This window comes from Oncorhynchus gorbuscha, linkage group LG15, assembly GCF_021184085.1.
Source record: "Oncorhynchus gorbuscha isolate QuinsamMale2020 ecotype Even-year linkage group LG15, OgorEven_v1.0, whole genome shotgun sequence".
Taxonomy (NCBI): domain Eukaryota; kingdom Metazoa; phylum Chordata; class Actinopteri; order Salmoniformes; family Salmonidae; genus Oncorhynchus; species Oncorhynchus gorbuscha.
The window spans coordinates 25,851,263-25,870,168 of record NC_060187.1 but is presented as its reverse complement, the minus strand read 5'-3'; the positions used below and the strand labels follow the sequence as shown (position 1 = coordinate 25,870,168).

Here is an 18,906-nt window from a genome sequence, read left to right as displayed (position 1 = left end):
CATTTCGGCACTAGGGCGCAGCAGAGTACAGTTTTCTCTTCCAGCACCTCTACCATGTATTGCCCTTGTGTGTGTGTGTGTGTGTGTGTGTGTGTGTGTGTGTGTGTGTGTGTGTGTGTGTGTGTGTGTGTGTGTGTGTGTGTGTGTGTGTGTGTGTGTGTGTGTGTGTGTGTGTGTGTGTGTGTGTGTGTGTGTGTGTGTGTGTGTGTGTGTGTGTGTGTGCGTGCGTATATACATGTTTGTGTCTTTGGGCATTCAAAGTACTGTACATGTGTTCATACACATGTGCGTTTCTGCGGTCACTTTATCCCTTGGGCAGTAACCTCTAACATACTCTCTCGCTCTCTCTCATTCTCTGTCTGCCTCTCTCCTATTAGGCCTTCTTAGGCTATCTAAATCTTAGCACTGGGTTTCCTGTTGTTGGTGTTTCTTGTCTCTCTGTAAATATTCTTTTACACTGTGGGGAAAAAAAGGGAGCAATTTTTCATCTCTGATATTTGCAAGCTGAGATTGTATGAATGTGAATTTGCGTGTTGTAAGTGAATGTAAGTGTGAGTAGCTGTGTGTAGCACCGTGAGTAGGGTGAGTGTTCATGTTACTCTGTGTACGTCCTCTGCACACAATGCTACAATGGACTCCGGCAGTGAGCAGTCAGGGCGCTATTATAGCCCTAATCCTGTCCCTATTATACAGGCCAGAGAGAGCGAGAGCCACAGAGAGGGAGGCAGGGCCGAGGGTGAGGTCATCCCAAACAGAGCTCTGCCGGGGTCACTGCCTCTCTATAGAGGGACACAGAATGACAGAGAGATGGAGGGAGAGAAAAATGGAAGAGGGGTAGAGGTAAATAGAACAGGTCTACAGGGGATTGGAAAAGTGGGAAGGACAGAGAAGGGCTAGAGAGAGATTACTAGGTGTTTAAAGTACATGTGAAACCGAGACAAAGAGAGAAATTCAGAAAAAGATTGGAAAATTAACAAAACTGCCAAGGATGATAAAAATATTGTCTTTATTTCATAGGAAACCACACTACAGTAGGAACATCAGCCATGATTGCAATAATGATTGTAGTCATACAATTGAAAATAATCAAAAAAATAATTAAAATATGGATTTATCCTGCTTGAAAATAAAAGTACACACTAAGCTTGTAGATTAAATTGTAAACCAGTAAAATAAAATAATAATAAATCGGTACATAAATAAACAATTAATAAATACTGTGAATGAATAAGTGAATAAATAAAACAGATAAATCAATTAATGAACCTACACCTAGCCAAAACAATTAGCTCTAATGTAGCTACCCTGGTAACATTTCATGAGCTGGTTAAGAGAGGTGTCTTTGAATGTCCACATTTTCTTGCATTTCACCCCACTTTTTAAGAATCCACAGTGTCCAGCTCTGTGGTGCTTGTTGCATTAAGGTTGTCGCTCTCTTACAAAAGTGTTTTCAGCACAACCTAGATTGTATTATAAAAGCTTGAAGACAAAACATAGTAACACAGTCCATTTAGCCCTCTGTTGCCTTTTTGGGTGGGGATGTTCTTTGTACAGACCTATTTGACGACAACAACTGCAGCAACCACAGTTTCTTGTTTCACATGTTAGAGCCAACTGATTGATTGTGGAAATCCTACAGTACAGGTTGACAGAAGAAGTCTCTTGAAGGTCCGTTCACAAATCACAGATATCACACTGCAATTATTCTTCATAGTCATTATGACAAAAATGTATGTTATTTTAGTATGGATATGTTTTAATTGTTCTTTTTTTATGTATCTACTTTATACATGAGTGTTTATGTCAATTTTTCATTTAGCACAACCACAGGAATTCTATCAGAAAAAGTATCCTTGTACGTTATTTTTCTATGATTATTCATCTTAGAAATGTGATAGTGGGTAACAAGTCTTGGTGAGCAAAAACACCTTGGTAGGCAACTGTGAAATATTTTCTGGCGAGTACAACTGCATGCCATGGACACTTGAAGATCATACACCACTACACATCCAATACCACAGCACTACTCAGACCTTTGAGTTTCCAATGAGCCCAGTCAACCTACACCATCACAGTGTGCATGTCAGGGGCTGGATTCAACCCAAACATTGTTTGGATATCAGTTCGTCTTTTAATTTGTTCTGCTTGAAATAAATGTGCATAGATAGGTTGATAGTGTTAAGGTTGATGAATGCTACGATGGAGTTTGTTCAGTTTGAGGATGACCTATGACCTTCCATGCCCTGATTTGACCAGTGCAGGATGCATCCTGAAGATGTTTCATTGAGTCTTTGTGCTACTATGAACGTCACTGTGATATCAAAACTGAAATCTTCACCATTAGTCCGGTTTATGAAGCAATCTAGGGCTCAATTCTAACCCTATGTTAACAGTCAAGTGCCAGCTCAGCAGGTTGATTTCACAGTCATATATGGCCTAGTTCTAACCCCACTACCTGCCTGACAACCTCCACACACGCACACACACCCCCAACCCTCCCTCCCTCCCTCCCAAAGACTGATTTCCCAGTGCTGGCCTTATTTAGGCTGACCTGCTCTTTTACCCTGCTCTTTTACCCCACTCTCATCCCTCAATTTTTATGTCCTCTCCTCTGGGTATGTCCTCAGAGGAAGTAGTCAGGTGGTGGTGAGGGGGGGTTGTTGGCGTGGGTAGGTGGAGCATCGTTTGTGCTGACAAGCTTTTCGTAGCGAGCCTTGTAGGCGTCCCTCTCCCTCAGCACCCGAGATAGCTCACACTGCAGCTGTTCCAACTGAGGAGAGAGACGGACAGGAGAGAGTTATTAGAGCTTTTATTTTGTAGTTGTTGGCAGTGGTGTGTTTTTGTTGTGTGTGTGTGTGTATCCTACCTGTTGTGTGAGGATGTGTTTCTCGGACTCCAGTGCGTGGCGGTGCTGCAAGCGTTTGTAGCGACAGGACTGGGCATAGCCTCGATTCTTTAGCGTACGACGTTTCTGCTTGAGACGCACCACCTCATCCTTACTGACGCCACGCAGGTGTCTGTTCAGCTCCCGCACTGATAGGCTCACCAGCTGTTCGTCTGAGAAACGCTCATCCAGCCCACCACACTGCACACAGACACAGGGAGAGATAGTTACTTCCGAACGTTGACATGAATTACAGTTATACAGAATAGATAGGACTTAAAACATTTTGACTGACTTTCAATGTGTGTGTGTGTGTGTGTGTGTGTGTGTGTGTGTGTGTGTGTGTGTGTGTGTGTGTGTGTGTGTGTGTGTGTGTGTGTGTGTGTGTGTGTGTGTGTGTGTGTGTGTGTGTGTGTGTGTGTGTGTGTGTGTGTGTGTGTCTGAGTTGTGCATGTGTGGTTCTGTGCGTGATGTGAGAGCATGCCTAGCTGTGTGTGTCAGGGGGCACATTTTGGTATCACATGTCCATAATCTGTCAGATAATCTGACTGATTGAAAGTGACAGTAATCAGGGTTATACACGGCAATAATAGCAGATATTATCATAAGCTCACACTGTGCTCCACATACTGCACAGAGATTCTCTCAGACACCTGGTTGGAGAATGCAGCTATAGAACAGTACTGAACATTCCATACACAATAGCATTACCAGCCCCACACATAGCTCCTTCAACCATAGAACAGCTAGAGGAAAATCAAAATCAAATCAATTCAAAGCCCTGGAGTTATTGATGTGGCCTAGTAAGTATTAGCTTTAACACAGTTCATATATCAATGTTGATGTAGTACAATTGCTTGTATCTATTAAAAGGAGAATTATTGCTCCCTTTATTACATTTACTCCAATATTCTGTACTTGCCTGCAGGACAAACAATGCATTTTTAAACAAGGAATGTCTACAGATAAACTCATTGTCATCTCAGAGTAGAGGCATGTTTTCTATACTTATAGCAGGTACACGGCAAGCACACTTAATCATGTTCTAATGTTCTAATCCCAATCCTTTACAGCATGATCCCTCTATCACATCTCCCTCCCCTCTCCCATATGTTCCTGCTCCATCCAGTACTGGCGCTGTTGTTGCTAGCCTTCTCGTTTCTCTTATCTTGGTTATTCTACTATATTTTGTTTCATACTGTCATGCCCCCTGACCATATTAATTACTTGGAGGTGATGATGATGATGATGATGATGATGATGGCCATGCATGGGGTGGTGCGGGTGGTGATGATGATTATGATGTGGATGATGGTGATGAAGTCGGTCAGAGGGGCTCTGGGGTTGTGGGTAGGATGCTGAAGAGGGGTTGGTGTTGGGGAGCAATTGAGGGCCAGAGGAGAGGTAGAGGAGTGGACGATGACACATATCCGTCCCATTGGCGCAGGAAATGTCACCTCCACTGTCACTACCCGAATCCCCCAGGTTACTGCTGGAACTCTGGGAAAGCACTGGGAACTGAGAGCGAGAATACACAGTGGACGATTGGAAAGAGGGAGAGAGAAAAAGAGAAATAGAAACATTGATTATAGTCTATCTATGTCATTACGGACCCACTATCAAAAGTGAATAACAACATATAATTTACAGACATCCACAGACAATATTGGCAGTGTTACATACCTGTGAGTTAACAGCTGCTGCAGCTGAGTTCAGTAGAGCCTCCACAGCGTCCTCACAGCCCAGGAAGCTGCCGACCGACCCTCTTTCTCTGTCTCCCCGCTCTGGCCCGCCTCCCAGCAGGGAAGCAGGTACACCCGCCTCCCCTCCAAACTGCTGCTGCAGCGCTGCGAGCCAGATCAGGTCCTCCAAAGAGGCAGGGTTAGGACCCTGGGCACCCCCATGGGAGGGGCTACCCTCCACGTTCCCCTGAGATCCAGAACTGATGCCAGAAGTGTAGCTGTTTGAGATGGACAGAGGGAAGGAGATGGAGGAGGAGGAGGAAGGGGAGAGGGAGGAAGAGGCTGAGGGAGGTGGGTGGGCATCGCTCAGTGTTGGAGAGGGGGGCAGGGAGTTGTATGGGCTAGAGCTGAGACTGGTGTAGGGACCAGGGGAACTGGAGGGGTCGTGGGGTAGGCTAGACTTGGGGAATGTGCAGGGGGGAGGGAGAGGAGGAGTGTCAGGCTTCACCTCAAACTTAAGGAGGTCAAAGTCATTGAGGTACTCCATCGCCAGTGGACTGGGGGGGAGGGAGGGCATGGGGAGAGAGGGAGATGACATGGCCACGGCTTTGGGAGCAGACTGAGTTTGTCCGTGTGTCAGGGTTGTGTGTTAATCCACCTCTCTGTTTTAGTGCAGCAGCAGTCCATACACAACAACAGGCTTGATGCCTCCCAATACTCAGACAGCCCTGGTGTCCAATAATGGACTGACTGGTGACTGTCCTCTGTGGAGAAAACAGTCTTCCTGTGTCCGTGTGTGTTTCTTCTTGGTCCTGTCAGAGAGAGAGAGAGAAAATGGCATAGGTGATCATTCTCAAAGCTGGTGTAAAGTCATGAAAACAACATCTCTATGTGTTAGGTAGACAGGAACTGAGGTCAAGATAACATCTCTAATGAGGACAGAGAAGAGGAGAGAGAAGAGGACAGGATGTGGGAAACAACACAAGAACAACAATCTGGCCATAGACGGAAGAACCTCTTTACCAGACCTCTCTCTCTATGGCTTACAATTTGTCTAAGTATGTACAAGTAATGAACTAGATCCAAAACAATTAGTGCAAATTTCTAGAAAGTAGAGAAATCAGGACTCTCACCCTGTGCACCCAATCAAGTGAATTTACACTTGTGAGGTAGTGTTATTCTCCAGTGTGAGTATGTGTCCAACTGTCTGTTAGTATGTTGAAGTATTAAGTGACTAATCCTCATTCGATCCCCATTGCCCCCCATAGACACACACACACACACACACATTTACACACATGTACACACACACAAATAAACATGATTTGGATATTCCTACATCGACCTCAACTCACTAATAGCAAATATATTTGTATAGACGTTTGTCAGCTTGCATTCTTGTCGTACTATATAATTCAGACTCCTGTTATATACCGGTAGTAAGCATGCTGTTATGCAGCAAAGACTGATGTCTGATGTGGCATAATCAAACAAGAGAGATATGTATACCCATATTATACACCTAAATACTTTCGTCAACTTTTTTGACACAATCTGTGACATCATATGACTGGAATGGTGTGATGTTGAAATAATTGTCTATGGGGTGAATTTGGTCATCAAGTCCAACTAAACTTTTTTTGCTGTGTGAAATTTCAAAGCTATCTGAATTTCAGGGACAAATCAGTAAACAATGCAGTAGGATAGAACTTCTACCCATCTCATAGCTTCAGTATTTTCTTAATGGGATGACATTCATTCATTTGATAACATAACAGGTCAAAGCATATTTCAGTAATTCAAAAAGCATTCACTTTTCATAATCTCCATAACAGAATAGATTTCCAAGCCTAAATTTCAAAAACTGTTTCAAAGCTAAGGTTGTGACCTAATGAAGACCTGTAACTTTTCTCTGCTGTTTTATTTCTCAAGGGTCATTTAATGAAGAAACACTTGTGCAGAGAAGATAATCTAACTGAATATTACATAAATATATATTAATGACAGAAAAACATGGACTTCAAAAACATTATCCAACATTTACTGAACATGTCAAAAGATATTAAACTCAAAGAAAATGCTCAATCTTTCTAGTATTCTTGTTTTATGTTAGAACACTTTGAAACTTAAACTTTGGGCTAATTACCACACAACAATTACATAAACAAACTGAAAATCGGTCTGATCATGTACAAGAGCACATTTGGAAACATAGTACTATAGTTTTTCTTGAAAATAAAACATTTGAAATTGGAACAACAACCTCAACATTGGTAGTACAACATCCCAAACTATTTCAACAACAAATACTTAATCAGTATCAGCACCGACTATACTGATGATAATCATCATATTTACTGTAAAATTAATAATAATGACAACCCATGTCTGACAGATGGTTCTACTGGTTCCACACATTAAGTGTAGCCCCTGATGTCCACTATGGATCATGACAGAGAGGAAAAACTGTGGGGCGCCACAGAGGCCTCAACCTGGCTTCAGCCCAGAGTAGGGGGAGAGAGAACCAACAGAAAGACAGAGAGACATGGGGAAAGAGAGAGAAAAAAAGTAGAATGACACTAGGAGAGACAAAGGCCTGAAAGAGAGAGGAATGAGAGGGATGGAGAAGAGGAGGTGTAGTTGGAAAAAAAAGGTCTTACCGTAGGTCATAGATAGGATGATTGATTTGGATGTCCTCTCACCATTTCCCCCCACAAAAGTGACAATACTGACAGATTTACCGACACGTTCACAGAGAGGAGAGAAAGAGAGGGTGTGTGCACATGTGAGTGCATATGACACTCTGTCACTGAGTGTCACTGCCCCCTCTCTTTCTCTCCTCTCTGTTGCAAATCCCTGTCTCCCTCTTCATCACACTCCCCTCTTCTCTCTCACCCCAATATCCCTCTCTAGAGCCATGGCTCTCTGCAATCATGGTTCAAATCTCTCTCTCTCTCTCACTCACTCTCTCTCTCTCTCTCTCTCTCCCTTCTCTCTCTCGCTCATTCTGTCCCCCCGACTCCACTAGCCCCTACATTTTTTGTCATTGCCAAAAATACTATTAACTCTGTTTAAAATGTAATATTCTTTGCATCAACATACACCCATACACTTACACCCATCCCCCAAACAAACTCTCCACACACACATGCAAACCCATCAGTAGTCACATGTCAGATCATATTATAAACCATGTTAAGCGTGTGGTGGTAACACCACAAGCAGCGTGCTCATCCGGGCATGTCATGATGTCACCTTATCAATGCTTCATGACATATACTTGCATCCCATTTGCTGCTACAGTGAACTGCGACTGCAACACACATGAAGATAGCCATGTTGACAGCTTATCAACAGTGATCTTGTAATAGAAAGACTAAGAGAGACTTCTTAGTGCTTTACAAAGGTTGTATTGAAACTTGATTGATGGGTTTGTTGGCTCTCTACCTCCACACAGTGGACACTGATTCAGAGGCATTGGGTTTAATGCAGAAGACCAATTTCAGTTGAATGTATCCAGTTGGGCAACTGACTACAGTGCCTTCAGAAAATATTTATACAATATTTACATTTTTTTGTGTTAAAGCCTGAATTTAAAATGTGATTTTTTTGTCACTAGCCTGGACTCAATACCCCATAAAAAATGAAAAGCTGAAATGTCTTGAGTCAATAATTATTCAACTCCTTTGTTATGGCAAGCCTTTATAAGGTAAGGAGTAAACATAATAAGTCACATAATAAGACTCACTCTGTGTGAAATAATAGTGTTGAACATGATTTTTGAATGACTATCTCATCTCTGTATCACACACATATAATTATCTGTAAGGTTCCTCAGTCGATCAGTGAATTTCAAACACAGATTCAACCACAATGACCAGGGAGGTTTTACCAATGCCTCGCAAAGAAGGGAACCTAGTGGTTGATGGGTAAAACAAAGCAGACATTGAATATCCTTATGAGTATGGTGAAGTTATTAATTACTAACTCAGTTGCCTGAGAGGGAGGAAACCGCTAAGGGATTTCACCATGATGCCAATGTTGACTTTAAAACAGTTACAGAGTTTAGTGGCTGTGATAGGAGAAAACTGAGGATGGATCAACAACATTGTAATTACTCCTAAATGACAGAGTGAAAAGAAGGAAGCCTGTGCAGAATAATAATAAACTGCAAAAAATGTGGCAAAGAAATTAACTTTGTCCTGAATACAAAGCGTGTTTGGGGCAAATCCAACAACACATCACTGAGTACCACTCTTCATATTTTCAAGCATAGTAGTGGCTGCATCATGTTATGGGAATGCTTGTCACCGGCATGGACTAGGGAGTGTTTTTAGGATTAAAAGAAACGGATGGAGCTAAGCATGGGCAAAATCAAAGAGGAAAACCTGGTTCAGTTTACTTTCCTACAGACACTGGGGGACATATTCACCGTTCAGCAGGACAATAACCTAAAACAAAAGGCCAACTATACACTGGAGTTGCTTACTAATGTCACGTCCTGACCTTAGTTCCTTTGTTATGTTTCTTGTTTAGGTTGGTCAGGGCGTGAGTTGGGGTGGGCATTCTATGTGTTGTTCTAGTTTTGGTTTTTTATTTGTTTGGCCTGGTATGCTTCTCAATCAGAGGCAGCTGTCAATCATTGTCTCTGATTGAGAATCATACTTAGGTAGCCTGTTTTTCCCACTTGATTTGTGGGTAGTTGTTTTCTGTTTTGTGTGTTTGCACCTTACAGGACTGTTTCGTTCAATCTCTTTGTTGTTTTGTTGTTCAGTGTACAGTTGATCTATTAAATATTAACATGGACACATACCACGCTGCGCATTGGTCCGATCTTGACTACTCTTCCTCAGAAGAGGATGAAAACCCTTACAACTAAATGACATTGAATGTTCCTGAGCAGCCTATTTACAGTTTTGACGTTAATCGTCTTGAAAATCTCTGTCTAGCAATCAACAACCAACTTGACAGAGCTTGAGGATGTCACGCCCTGACCTTAGAGATCCTTTTTATGTCTCTATTTTGGTTTGGTCAGGGCGTGAGTTGGGGTGGGAATTCTATGTTTTGTGTTCTATGTTTTCTATTTCTTTGTGGTTGGCCGGGTATGGTTCTCAATCAGGGGCAGCTGTCTATCGTTGTCTCTGATTGGGAACCATACTTAGGTACCCTTTTTCCCACCTGTGTTTGTGGGAGGTTGTCTCTGTTTAGAGCACTTTGCTTTTGAGCGTCACAGTTTGTTTTTGTAGTGTTTGGCATCATTTTGATTCAAATAAAGAAAATGTACGCTCACCATGCTACACTTTGGTCCTCTCCTTTGAACAGCCTTGACAGAATATTTTTTTAATGAATAATGTGCAAATATTATACAATCCAGGCATGCAACACTCTTAGACACTTATGCAGAAATACTCACAGCTGTAATCACTTTCAAATGGGATTCTAACATGTATTGACTCAGGGGTGTGAATATGTATCGAAAATAGATATTTCTGTATTTAATTTGGCAAAAATGTCTAACATGTTTTCACTTTGTCATTTTGGGGTATTGTGGGTAGATGGGTGAGATAAAAAAATATATTTAATCAATTTTAAATTCAGGTTGTAACACAACAAAATGTGGAATAAGTCAAGGGGTATGAATACCTTCCTAAGGCACTGTAGGTATCACACTTTCCCCTTTCCCACTTACTGCTACTGAAACACTATGAAGACCTAGAAAAAACAAATGCGCAACAATGATGTAATGACAGAAATCAAGAAGATAAATGCATGATAATGTTTCGAAGCGCTACATTGTCATTTAAGTGAGTCATTCTCATTTAAAATTTAACTTTCTTATTTTGTATCTGATATCTGGGGAATGGACTAGAAAGCTATTTTGTGGGGCAAATGAATCAAGCAAAATAGCGCCAATTCACTTCAAATCATTATTTGACTTTCCATATTAAATAATAAACTCAAAATTGCTACAGGCACTGGCAAGAGATATTAAAATATCTGGCCATGGTTAATGTCTCTGTTCTTTGCCTGTCCCCCAAAATCCCAGACCCCATTTCCCCTCACACCCTGTTGTCTCTTGGAGTTAGCCTTTAGAAACAGTATAATCTCTGTTTTTTCACCCCTTTGAAATTCATCAAGCTGAGAAAAGCATAACAAGCACTTTTTAATGATCCTCAAAAGCTAAACTCGTTAATCCGGAGTCTCTTTGTGTCTTAATAACGTCTCGTTAAGGAATCAGTGAGTTAATATTGTCTGCCCAAATCTGATCTGGAGGGTAAACAAAACCAATAACATACCGAGACAGGCACGCACACACAGACAACCACACATACAAAAAAAGACGCACAGACATTTATTTTAATCTAGGCCATGTTATTTAACTCTGTCCAACACAAAACATGTAATTATGTTGTCTATTTATCAATCAGATATTCGGCCTTGGGGTATAAGAACAACACAGTCAAGCAGACAGAGGTACAGCCACCAGAGACCATCCTACTGTTTCTAGAACTGCAAAAACAATTACCCCCCTTTCCTCTACCTCCATATCACTATCTCCTGTCATGTTTCCGGGGGAAAGCTTAACGTTTAAACCAACTGGGTCCGAGGGACAAAGAGAGAGAGAGGGAGATATAGAGGAACTTACCTCATACTTCATGCCAAATACATTACCACCCCTAGCGTACACAACAGCTCCAACATCCCTCCTCACCTCACCTCTCATCATTCAGGAGCCACATCTCAAACACTATTTTCATATAATCATCAACATAACTCAGACACCTCACATACTGTATGATACCACAAATCACAATCCCCAAAGCTCACTCAGTTTCAGTCCATATCCAACCTACATGTATCTTTCTCTCCTTTGTAATATCCCTTGTTCTGAGCACTTGCTCCTGAACAGTAATACTTGCATCACCTCTCTGAAATAATACTAGCAGCATTTTTTTTAGAGACTACTGTGGCATTAAAAAATGGATCAGTCTGTCTTCCTAGCGGTTATCCACACGTGTTACTGTAATAATCACTCTATTTGGCATATGCATTTTTGATTAGTGTAATATGTGTAATAACAGTTTCACAGCTCCTTGTGTCATGGTGTTGAGCAGAGGGCTTTGGCCTAGGGCAATGATTAGCCACGGAGCCAGTGACGCCCAACCCCTCAGCACAGCGCTGACCCCACAGTCACCCCGGTTTGTCTACCCTAATACCTTAAAACAGCTCCTGTCCTGGGTCAAAGTGTCAAAAGGATAGTAGAGAAAGAGGGGAATGGAGGAGAGGGACCTGAGCAATGTCCCTCTAAGCTGCGCGGGTATGCGGCCGTGCACCTCCTCCAAGACTGCCACACAAAAGAAATGTCAGGACACACAGAGACGCAAGAGATGGAACTTTACTGAGTTCGCCCTATTACTTTGCACTATACAAATAAACACTTTTTCTGCGATCGAATGAACATTATATCAGGCTCTTTTCAATGCAACAAACCAAAACAAATCTAACTTTGCAAGATTGAGTCTGTGATTTTGTTGTAGGCAGAGCCAGAGAGCAATGGAGTAGAATTCTATTGGTCAGGGTAGCCCATGAGCCCCGAGTGAATGCGCTTTTCAGATCAGTCCAGATCAGCATGTGCACAGTTGTTGATATTCTTTGCTAGTTAGCAAGTTATTAGCCCTGTTATATATAAGTATAGGTCAACAATAGGGAGTTACTGCTTCCTACAGGAGCACAAAATGTGTAGACCACATTTATTTGAAAAGCCAATCAGGTAAAAAGCTTATGTTAAGAGGTAGTGTTGTATTTTGAGACAGGCTTGAATATGCAAAGAAGCCAACAGGCAGAGGGGTAGCCAACCTTGTCTAATTCTCAATATGGTAATAATAATTACTTTTATTTAGTAAAGTGGTTTCTTGCATCATAAAACAAAGTACAGTGCAATGTACAGTCTAGGCCAATGATGTTACAGACAGAAGTACAAAATATGTTTTTTTTATGTCAAGCTCAGCATAATGTAAAAAACGTTCTAAAAGTCTCATGCAATGTGGGCCTCCATTGAACACCACATACTGTGGGCTATAGCATAGAAATCAAAAGCTATACTATATATACAAAAGTATGTGGACACCCCTTCAAATTCGTGGATTTGCCTATTTCAGCCACAAATGTTGCTGACAAAAATGTAGCCATGCAATCTCCATAGACAAACACTGACAGTAGAATGGCCTTACTGAAGAGCTCAGTGACTTTCAACGTGGCACCGTCATAGGATGCCACCTTTCCAACAAGTCAGTTTGTGAACTTTCTGCCCTGCCAGAGTTGCCGGTCAACTGTAAGTGCTGTTATTGTGAAGTGTAAACGAGACCGCCGAGTGCTGAAGCACATAGCACGTAAAAATCGTCTGTTCCCTGTTGCAACACTCACTACCGAGTTCCACACTGCCTCTGGAAGAAACATCAGCACAAGAACTGTCAGCACAAGAACTGTTCGTCGGGAGCTTCATGAAATGGGTTTCCATGGCCAAGCAGCTGCACACAAGCCTAAGATCACCATGTGCAATGAACCCTGACCTCAACCTCACTGAACACCTTTGGGATGAATTGGAACGCCGACTGCAAACCAGGCCTAATCGCCCAACATCAGTGCCCAACCTCACAAATGCTTTTTTGGCTGAATGGAAGCAAGTCCCCACAGCAATGTTCCAACATCTAGTGGAAAGCCTTCCCAGAAGAGTGGAGGCTGTTATAGCAGCAAAGGGGGGACCAACTCCATGTTAATGCCCATGAATTTGGAATGAGATGTTCACAGGTGTCAACATACTTTTGATCATGTAGTGTATTTCAATGTGAAAATGTTATGGGATTTGCTCCATTGGTTTTGTTGGTAGGCCTGCATTATGCTCAAATAGCCACAATAGCCTATTAGCTTCTGTCTGAAACTGTAAGGGTATTCTCACAAATTTCAAAATTCCACTCAGTTTGCTCAGTGCTGCAAAATATTAGAGGGAACATTGAACATAAGGGATTAAAAGTGCAACATGGCCTGTTTTCTAACAGAGCAGGGCACTGACTGAGACAGATGGTGTGATGCTGTGGTCTGGAGGTTCCCTCTAACTCCCTCTGATCCCACAGATACATGTCCTTATCCTGGCTAACTCTGTTACAAGCAGCAGGCTTACACGTCTCACCTCATAAGGGGGCCCCCTCCCTCGCAGGATCTGTCTCCTTCACTCTCTATCTCACCTCCCATGCACCCAGTAAAGCCCGCCGTGCCCCTATTCTTCTGCTTTAGACATGAAAATGACTGATTTTATCCATCCCTCTCCTACTATATATCCTGTGCCTATAACAATATTAAATACAACAATATTAAATAAAACATTACTGTAAAAACACACAAGAAACACAAGTAACCGTCAGGTAAAGAGTCAGATGATGTTCTACTACAAATAATTCATGGTTTCACCCTTTAGTTTTTGCAATTTGTTCTCTTCTTATATTTATTTATTTCCCCAAATCGATCTCCATTATTCACTGTTGCAACAGTTGTTTATCGTTTATCTCCCTCCCTCCACCCACCCACCCTCCCTCTCTCCACCACTCCCTCCACCCTCCTTCCTCCCCCCCTCCCTCCATCCCCTGTGTGTCTGTGTCTGTCAATCTCCTTATTATTGTAAAAGGGATCTAATCCACCACTTCAACTGTTAAACCCTACTGTATCTAGCCCATTTAAGTCTCCCTCCTTCACTCCCCCACCCCTCCCTCCCCTTTCCTCACAGACATGGTGCATGTTTTGATATCATCTCTCAAAAACAGTCATTGTTTGGCATGAATTTATAAAACTACTATAGTGCAATATTACTTGTAGATTCCACATTTGATTAATCTATTTCACCCCACTTCATGAGCTTGAGAGTTACCAATGAAAAAAAAACTAGTACAAGTTCTAGTACTAGTACTATAACTGAGCTGTCTGGCATTGGTTTGTATAGTATGTATATTGTTTGTCTTTGTGTGTGTCTGTGTATGTGTCCACTTGTTGAGTATTGTTGTGAGTGGGATTATCAGGCTAGTCAAGGGATTAGAGAGCTGATTCTGCTTCTGTAACTGGTGTCAGATTAACAGATACCCGCACTTTAATAAACCATCTGTAATGTAGACAAAAGCTGTCAATAGTCCCCCCCCCCCTCTCCCCCCAGAAGTGTCTACACCCCACACAGATCAATGGTACTAAGTTATTTACCACATTCCAATGTTAATCACGATCACGGTACGTTTTAATACGTGTTTCTATTAGATGTGTAGGCTCTTAACTTCACTCATTCTAAAACTTCCCTACAATTATTTCCCAAATATCCGTACCTGTTCCATGTCGGGTATTCCTCACAGACTGTGCTATTATGTGCTGCAACTCACCTTGGCCACTTTTTGCCAGGGCAACAACTCTTCATTTTAATTTGGATACTTGCATATAACAGCTGTACCACTAAATCACCATTAGTTCCACCTGAATAGATGAATGACTAAAAAAACAGACACAAAAAGAAAAGACAGACAGACAGACAGACAGACAGACAGACAGACAGACAGACAGACAGACAGACAGACAGACAGACAGACAGACAGACAGACAGACAGACAGACAGACAGACAGACAGACAGACAGACAGACAGACAGACAGACAGACAGACAGACAGACAGACAGACAGACAGACAGACAGACAGACAGACAGACAGACAGACAGACAGACAGACAGACAGACAGACAGACAGACAGACAGACAGACAGACAGACAGACAGACAGACAGACAGACAGACAGACAGACAGACAGACAGACAGACAGACAGACAGACAGACAGACAGACAGACAGACAGACAGACAGACAGACAGACAGACAGACAGACAGACAGACAGACAGAGACGAGGAGGAAGAAAAGGATGAAGGGATTAAGGTGGTCGATAAATTGGATCCTGTCCCAGACTGAGAGATGACACTAAATCTGTTAATTCTCTCCCCTCACTATTCCTACTCCCTCCCTCTATCTCTCCACCCTTCCCTTCATCATTTATATTTCCCTCCCATCACTCTTCCACTAGTCTATATTCATGCTACTCTGTAGAGCCTTTCAACACTCAAAATCAAATTTAATACATACATTATTGTCTTGTAATGCAATGCTAGGGAGATAGTTTTGTTAATTCTGTATAGCTATATTTCAATCTCTAAAATACCTTTAAGACAATCACATAATACTCTACAACACTCAACGCACAGTTTTGACAAATCGATTGAGAAAAAGTTTTAAAAGATAGCAAAGGTCATTTTAAATGCTTGGCACTACATGTGGGGTTGAAGGTAATACTGTATATACACAGAGGGACAGGAACTCAATAGTAATTGCAGAGAATTGTAAAAGCAGTATTTAAAGCCTGATAATGATTGTGGTTACCGGTAGTCTTTTCAGCTGAGAAGGCATCAGCTCTGTGTGGAGTGAGTCAACACATGTGTGACCTGTCAGACTCCGACACAGCGGGGGCATACAGCGGGGGCACACAGCGGGGGCACACAGCGGGGGCACACAGGGGGGCATACAGCGGGGGCATACAGCGGGGGCACACAGCGGGGGCACACAGCGGGGGCATACAGCGGGGGCACACAGCGGGGGCATACAGCGGGGGCATACAGCGGGGGCATACAGCGGGGGCACACAGCGGGGGCACACAGCGGGGGCACGGGCGGCACTCAGACACACACTATAATGTCTACTGTAAATTATTGATCACAATTAATCACACACATCAGTCACAGGCTGCCATTTCTCTTTACTATGGGTGTATAGAGCCCTATTATGAAAAAAACAACATTGGTACAAAGTGTAATTTGCTAGAAGCCGGGTGATGGTACACAACTGGGCATGAGGAGGTGATTTTTTCAGTTTCAGGTGGAGCATCTAACAATTGTGCTCATTAAACATAATTAATACATGATAGAATTGGGGAGGGTTTTTCAAACCCAAGTCTTCTCTGCAATTGTTTGGATGTAATACCCAGCTACACTACCACCAAACACAAGGAATCCCTGAGGCCCTCTTGGAGTAACAACACAGTGGAAGTTACAGTAAGCCGTGGGTAGATCTAAAAGAGGCTGCTGTTTGGGCTCTGATGTAGCCCTAAAGGCAGTCATGCCTGTCATTAGTGTGACAGTTCCCATGACAACGGGGTGAACAGCTCACTCCTGACCTTTAGCAGACATGGTTATAATTACATTAAACTGCATCTCTCATATAATCCCAGAGCTTTCATAAACTGTTAGCCAGGGAACCAGTTTAAACCTTTTCATTGACATGTTTCTTATTATTATTGACTAACACTTAGCGGTGACAGACACTACACTGTCAGAAATTATTAATGAGGAACTTGAACCTGAACTAGGTTGCCTTTTTGTTCAAACCCAAAGCTCTTTAATAACAAGCCAAGTGCCAACACTGCAAAAAGTGAAATCTAAGCATACCTAAATATCTTATATTGAGTGATAATAAATAAATAAAAATTATACTTTTTTTACCACATAAATTTTCTAACGTCTTTGCCAGATCATTTAGCTTATTTTAACCTTTAAAAAATATCCATACAAGTGAATTGGCACAGATTATAAAAATAAATGAAGTGTCTCAACAGCACTGAGTTCATCTTCAGAGTCAGATAATTGAATACCATCTTTCTATGGGCTGTCAAACCAACTCCAAAGTGGAGCACAAAAACAGAAGTTACTTATGAAACCAACTCAGAAAGACTGTGTCATACTGAGTGCGTGGAATTTCAGAAAACAACACCCACCACCACGGTGCTCATTTGCTCATTAGACAGGATTGTGAGCGGGCGTTTTCTGAGCTAAACTGACCAAGACGCACCTCCAACAACACATAAAACCTCACATAATTCTGCCCTCCCCCCCAAATAAAACCAAATACTTCTGCATTTCCCGCTGTGTAAACACATTGCAAATGGGCTCGCGATAACTCCCGATAAAGTTAGGTAACTGATATTCAGAGCGTAAATTGCCAAATTGATTAGTCACTGGAATCAGGACTAATAAAGTCAGTGTAATGGCCTGTTTTACAAACGGTGAGCCTACAACAGCGATTGGCATTCATACATTTCCATTGCGGGTCTACATGGTAGGCTACACCCCAGAAAGCACGAGCCGACGTCTTTTGGACATCGTTTTTCGGTGTTTTACAAATGGAACACTTACCACATAGATGAGCATTCATAAAATGTAATTTCAGGCAACACCTCAGTAAGCACTGACCAAAGCCGAAGCCTTTTGGACGTCTTTTTTTGGTGTAGTTCCAGACTGGCCTTGATTTCCACATGCACAGACATGGTTTTTTGTCCAGTCCAGACGAAATTGAACCAATTATAAAGGTTACACTTTAAAACATCTTTAAATGACTTTTTTTCAACTTTCATTCAGAACCAAAAATGTGCCTGATTTCAACATCTGGGAAACTACATATTTTCAACGTCTGTAAAATATGTATTTTGAAAATCCAGATAATGAGTGTTTCCAACTTTAATTCAGAGCCGAAAATGAACTTGATTTAAACTTCTGGAAAATATGTATTTTCCAACGTTATTCTGCTAACTGGGACTGTTCTAGTTTTGCAGGGGGTGCATTTTTTGGTTTCGCCTATGGCGGCAGAACGACAAGGACCTGCCCTGCCCACCACAATATATGATTTGATGGTATACTCCTAGAACTATGGGAGAGCCTGAACCATTTAGAACATTCTAGCCCTACCTAGTCTCTTTTTTGTCTATGGTTGTGTGTGTACAGTAGAGGTACAGATAAAATGTACTGTATGTACCGTATATTATTCCCCTGCATATGTCAGTGTTTCTGAATACATATCTCTGTATTGGTGTCTAACTTCTACAACATTCTTTGTGTTGTCTGGGTTTCTCATGAACTTGGTGTAGTATACAGTACAGTATCCATTACCCCAATGTGTCTGTGGGTCTGTCCCTTTGTCTATCCTGTTTTGTCACACAGATCCCTCCTCAAGCTATACAGTACAGGGGCTAAAATGGATGAAAGATGTTTAGATGCTGCACAGTGTGCACATTGCTCTGCTTTCATCCCTTTCATTTCCATGCTTCTCCCTTTGCTCTACCTACACATGCTCTCTCCCTTTCCCAGTACTCTGTATGATATGTGATTATGTTGCTTGGTAAAGGTCAAATAATAATTCTGGGTAGGATTGATACAGGCTTCTCCTGTTATGGATGATGTGTCTTCCCAACAACTGGAAGAGGGAAGTACAAACACACAAC

At 42.0% G+C, this 18,906-nt stretch overlaps 1 protein-coding gene across 2 annotated transcripts; it reads right to left on the bottom strand.

Moving 5' to 3' along the window:
• Positions 1 to 987: 987 nt before the first annotated feature.
• Positions 988 to 17,969, bottom strand: LOC123997100 (transcription factor MafA-like). 2 transcript variants are annotated; one of them, XM_046301136.1, is made up of 5 exons: positions 17,825 to 17,969; positions 4,568 to 5,378; positions 4,112 to 4,402; positions 2,867 to 3,085; positions 988 to 2,770 (listed from the first exon to the last, which is right to left on the bottom strand). In XM_046301136.1, the coding sequence occupies exons 2-5, from the start codon at positions 5,162 to 5,164 to the stop codon at positions 2,624 to 2,626; spliced, it is 1,254 nt and encodes a 417-aa protein (XP_046157092.1). In that variant the 5' UTR covers positions 5,165 to 5,378; positions 17,825 to 17,969; the 3' UTR covers positions 988 to 2,623. The 2 variants fall into 2 exon arrangements, with proteins under 2 accessions (XP_046157092.1, XP_046157091.1); XM_046301135.1 differs by lacking the exon at positions 17,825 to 17,969 and adding an exon at positions 7,227 to 7,461.
• Between the last annotated feature and the right edge of the window lie 937 nt (positions 17,970 to 18,906).